Here is a 5,658-nt window from a genome sequence, read left to right as displayed (position 1 = left end):
TTTCTTTTTTCTCCAACCAGACAGACCAGAGCTGCAGAGATTGCATCATATGTTACATGATTTCCAGCTGGACCTGTGGCCATCAATTAAGTTAGAGAGAAAGGGTGGTTTCTGGTGGTTTTAAAGGTGCCGCTATTTTATCATTTGCAGAATTAATTACTGCAACTGTGTCTTCAAACAGCCACCTGATCGAAAGACTGCTGCAGTTGATCCAGAATGCTGCTGTCCGCATCCTCACTAAAACTAAGAAAATGGAGCACAGCTAGAACTCAGCTTTACTAAATGTTTTGAGACCATAACTTAAATTGGCCTCTGTGCCAGGAAACCACCTGATTTTATTAAAATGTTCAAACTGTACTGAAAAAGTGAAGTCTCAGGACACTTGAGCAATAGATATACACTGAAGTTGTTATGAAAACTATTACCAGCGTTCCTGCTTTTATTTACCACAATACTACCCGTGTAGAGTGTGAAAGAGAAGAGTCTTAATCGTATTCTAGGTTTCACTCATCTCACCTCCCAATCACAGATTGAGCTCATTTTCCTATTTTTAGAGTGTGAAGGGGAATAAATAGAAGGGGGTATGTTGGAAAGGGGCCGGGGGTGGGGGGTCAAAGTCACAGTTCACATAACCAGAGAAGTAAAAGCCTTCTAATCGCTCTGAGCATGTGTGTAACCTCATCCTCTAGATTCCTCTGCTGCCATCTCTGATCATTCATCCAGAGCTCCACTTTTTAGGTTTTGTTGTCATAGATCTTCTCTGCAGTGAACAGTTAGGCATCTTGTTTCCCTTTTGGTTCTCCATAACGTCCTGCACACCTCTCGATCTCACCCTCCTCTGTTGTTTAACTGCTATTATGATGCAACGTTTATTTTTCTCTATGAGCTGTTGACTATTATGAAGCTCTATGTTATATATACTCTGGTAGGTTTGGGTATCAATTCCAATCTCAACAATCAATTTAATTACGATTTTAAGAATTTAGAATCAAATTTTTTTGATCTGGTTTAATCTCAAATAGGATTGCTGGTATTAAAATAATTATGTTATCTGTTACCCGAATTACATAACTATAGTTATATAGCATACTGATGCTGTTATTATATCAATATTCAGCAGCAAATTAATAAAGTAATTGTAGTTATTGGTGTAGATAACAATAATAGAAAATGCATTTAAAACAATCATATTTAGTTATGTTTTTTGTCATAAATTGTTATATGAAATCAATTCAGCACTGTAGTATCATTTTTTTCTAGAACAATCTTATACTTTAGTGCTCTACCTTTCTTAATTATAATAGTTAAATAGTTTAAATAGTTTTAGTTTTGTAATAGTTTCATTAGATTTGAATCGGCAGTTGAAAATGGATAAATTGGTTAACTTAAAGATATAGCAAAAACGTATAAGTTATAGTGGAGGATTTTCACAAGTTTATTATAAGACCCGCCCTGTCCATTTCCTAAAAAAAATGCACACTCTTCGTGCACGCTCTGTTTAAAAGTTGCTGTTTGCATTGCTTATACAAGCTTAATTTCCAAAGGAAGATTTGCGATTTCTCCATTATTTTAGACTCACCACCTGTAAGTGAAAATGTGGATGAGCACATAGGGCGGCCTTATATAAACATATCACCAGAATGATTGACAATTAGGAGGACCACCTATTTTGATGATCCACCTGGAAAAAGAATATCCTCCACTATACCTTTAAGACTGTAAAAAACCAAGTTGCGCACATATTAAAAGAAGTCTTATAGTTAGTACTTGTCTTGGATCTTATAAGTACACCCCATGACATATCTGTGTATTGTCTGCTACTGTTTGCAGTGCATGTAAAAGTGTGGTGTGTTTGGAAAGGATGTAATGATCTAAAAGTCCGTGAGTGTAGCTCTTTTTACCCATTAAATAAAATGCAGAAAAACCAATCACCTTAACATTTGTAACCTTTATATTGTCTATCCCAAAAGGGGTTATCCTCTCATAAATGTTATGGTAAAACAAAAGCTGGATTTACTTATGTAGGCAGAGTACATACAGTGTACATAGTATTGTCTGGGATTTTAATTTTTTGATGTTTTGATTTACATACATGGAAAAAATTGGAGAGCAGGCAAGGTGGGAGTGGATGGATCACTTTAATTCAGCTAAAGATTTTTAACTTAACTTCAGTCACAGTAGGGTGATACATTTAATTTTTGGACTGTTTTTATTTTTGGTAGTGATAAAATAGTTTAAGAAAAATATTCTATGAATAATTTCTAAATTCTTGATGTGAAATAAGTTGAAGTTTAAAACACTTGCCTGCATTTTGCTGCTTAACACAACTGCTGCTCCTGTCTCAAAGTATAATAACTAGGTTTAAAAATAAAACCATTACCTTAATAACTATTATGGCTTCTGTTCTAACTTTCCTGTTAAGATATGTTATGTATAATTTAATACCAGTTGTCTCAATGGGTCTTTGTAGGTTTAGATGACTTTCTGTAGAGTCACATATTGTCTTTTTAACTGACAAATTTTACAATTGACATTTAACTTTGTTAAACCGGCTGTTTGCAGGATTTAAAATGATAAAACAAAAAACAACCTTATTGATCAAGCACTGACCTTGGTGATTCAGGGTATGTTAGATCCTTGGCCAGCTCCAAGAATCTTACCAGCAGCAGTAATAGAAAGCATGCCAGAAGAGTCATGTGGCAGCGCTATTAATAAGGCCTGTAGTGGTGCACAAACATTGCAATGCAAGGTGCTTTTCCCTAGCCCAGCAAAAGCTTTGATGTTGTTACTGTTAAAACTTTTATCAAACCCTTTGTCTGCATATCACAATGATTTCTTCTTTTTTTGTGAATTTGATAAATATGAAATGTTGTCAAATGTAAGAATTGTTTCTTTCTTTCTTTTTTTTTTTTTTTTTGACAGAACTCAATTCAAGCCAGACAATTTCAGAGGAGAGGCTGAACCTGGAAACCCAGGAGCTGGAGAAGCGGCTGAGCATGCTCTCTCATATGAGCAGCACAGGTACTAAAGGATCATAGGTTTCTCAGAATCAGAGGTGTCAAACTTCAGACCTCAAGGGCTGATGTCCTGCAACTTTTTGACCAAACCTACCAGAATCTGATGTCTGGATTACCTCCTAAACATTTTCAACCTATTTCTTTCATTCTTGTGTGTTAAAGCAGAGAAAAGTTTATTTTTTTAGGACACTGGCCCTGTAGGACTGGAGTTTGGCATCTGTGCTCTAATATGTCAAAGATGGAAACTTAAAAATATATATACTGGGTTGCTTTAACTTCTCTGCAAACTGAATGTGTGTTAATCTATGCAAAAACCTAACTTAGCAGATGTAACGTTCTTTCATGAATATTACTCCACCGTTAATGTGATTCCTGAGTAATCAAAAAAAGAGAAATAAAGACTTAATTGTGTTTTTATGCTTTAATTTGTCCAAGGAAATGCTAAATGAATCATAATTATTTCCTTGGCAGTCTCGTCCACGAACTTCCCATCTGTTGGGGGAGATGATCGCAGCATATCTGGCTCTTCAGACACTTCCGACACCAGCCAGTCAGACTGCAGCATCGGCAGCCGGCTGGCCATTTGGACTGAACCTCCCTCAAACTCTCCCGTAAGCGTGTGCCACATGGGCACTAAGGTGGCGCTGCAGGCTGTAGAAAAACATTCAGTAGTCCAGGGAGGCGGGGGTAGACTGTCAGCCAAGCCACCCAGGCAGCTTCATGAGATAGGCCGTCAGAGCTCTTCAGACAGCGGCATTGCAACCGGAAGCCATTCCTCCTACTCTGGGAGCTTCTCCTCGTACACAGGCAGCCTTGACATCACTCCAGCAGAGGATTTCGGCTCTGTGTTTAGTTTGCCACCCCACCTGGCTCGAGAACTGAGCCCTTGCATTTGTCCCACTGCTCCTGATCACGAGTACCAAGTGCCAACCACGCTTCTTTGGTATCTTTATGACTCTCCTAAAGGTGTGGCACATGAAGCGAGTGGAGGTGACAAAGATTCTGAGCCAGTAAAAGCCACCAAAGACTACCCAGTTCCTTCAGAGCATCCAACAGAGTTGAAAGGGGATACAAGTGGAGAAAAAGCAGCTGAGGTTCAATCAGAAACTACAGATAGACAATCTGTTGGGATACACAATCAGAGCCTTTTGAAGGATGGCAGAAAGACAAGTATGATGCCCTCTAGTGGCTCCTCTCATACCCACAGCTCGCTCACTGCCTCCAAATCTATTGTGGCAATCTGCTCAGCGTGTGGTGGATTCAAGGTAAGAGAAACTGTTTTTGTTCTTTTTCTTTGTACATTTTCTTCCAAACTCTCTTGTTTTGGGTTTTCCGGTGAATGTCAGTCAGCCACAACTTGTGTGTTTGAGTTATCAGCAGCATTTCATCTGCTCTTTGGATTACTGTAACACTGGCCTTTGAGGTTGTAAGAAGGCTGCTAGCAATGCCTCTCTGCATTCGGTTGCAGAACGGCTAACAAACCCACGGTCCATCTGTCTAGCAAGTCAGCATAGCAACCAGTTTAGTTTCACAATGTCATTGTTTCAAGCAGGTCTGCACTTTACACTGAGCTTACAGTGAGTCTGAGTTCTTTCTTCTTTTGTTGATTCATCTTTCATTTTGAGCACTGTAAGTGGATTTTTCAGTGAGATTTGTTAATGTTCTAATAATCTAGTTATCAAACTTCAGAGTTTTATGATTATGTTCCTACAAGAGACTGCAAGGATTATTTTCTCAGAATTATTATAATTTGGCTGTAAACACTATTGTGAATTCCAGTTATTGAAGTCTTTCGAATTGTCTTTTTCCTTTGTCAATGCAAGTGTTGTGGAAGTTTACTAGAAGATTATGAATGTATAAAAAAAAAAACTAGAACTGGAAGCTATAGCTAATTAATAGGTTGTTCAAAATCACTTAATGAATATTAGTTTAATGACTATAACAGTAATTTGTTTACTCACCAGAGTTCTTATATTTCTCTTGCAAAAAAAGTTTGGACTCCTGGGCCGGCTGTTTCAAATCCAGTTGCGTTCACCAATTTAGTAGACTACGGCTATCAAGAGAGTCATTAATCACCAACCAAAGAAATTTGACTCTGTTTGTTGAGATGTTACTAAAAGAAAAGTCAATATGGCCTGAATGATATATACTTGTTTTCTAACCCAAAATAAGATTTTCATTTGGTCCACTCTATAAAGCAGGCACACTGCCCTGCATGTTTTATGCTGCGTTCACACCGGACGCAGCAGGCGCGACAGAAGCAGCGAGTTTACATGCAAAGTCAATGGTTGACGCGCGCCAAGGTGCAGCAAAATGTCCCGCGGCGCGTTTAGGGCAGCAGGCGCAGCGCGTTTGTTGCAGCTGAAGCAGCGCGTCGGGTGCGTTTAAGCATCTGACGCGCGCGGCGCGCCGCAAACGCGCTGCTGCTTGAGATGGAAAAATTGAACTTTTGCTGCTCGACGTGCCGCGTCAACCAATCAGTGAAGCTGATCTGGGAGCTGGCCGTGAGACAGACACATCGCTGATGATACAGAGCGCTGTGATCACTCCTCTGAAACAGTTTATTGACACATAAACTAACTTAAAACGCAGAAACCTGCCGGCAGTATATGTTCGATTTTATTACTCTGATGCCTGCAGA

At 39.0% G+C, this 5,658-nt stretch overlaps 1 protein-coding gene across 1 annotated transcript in view; it reads left to right on the top strand.

Moving 5' to 3' along the window:
• The window catches only part of dok7 (docking protein 7), a 36,218-nt gene that overhangs the window by 21,771 nt on the left and 8,789 nt on the right, over positions 1-5,658 (top strand). The window contains exons 6-7 of the mRNA XM_015399052.1: positions 2,923-3,021; positions 3,489-4,282. Of these exons, the coding sequence (XP_015254538.1) occupies positions 2,923-3,021; positions 3,489-4,282 (893 nt within the window). The remainder of the gene's footprint in view (positions 1-2,922; positions 3,022-3,488; positions 4,283-5,658) is intronic.

This window comes from Cyprinodon variegatus, unplaced genomic scaffold, assembly GCF_000732505.1.
Source record: "Cyprinodon variegatus isolate N-32 unplaced genomic scaffold, C_variegatus-1.0 Scaffold985, whole genome shotgun sequence".
NCBI lineage: Eukaryota > Metazoa > Chordata > Actinopteri > Cyprinodontiformes > Cyprinodontidae > Cyprinodon > Cyprinodon variegatus.
This window is presented reverse-complemented; position numbering and strand designations above follow the sequence as displayed.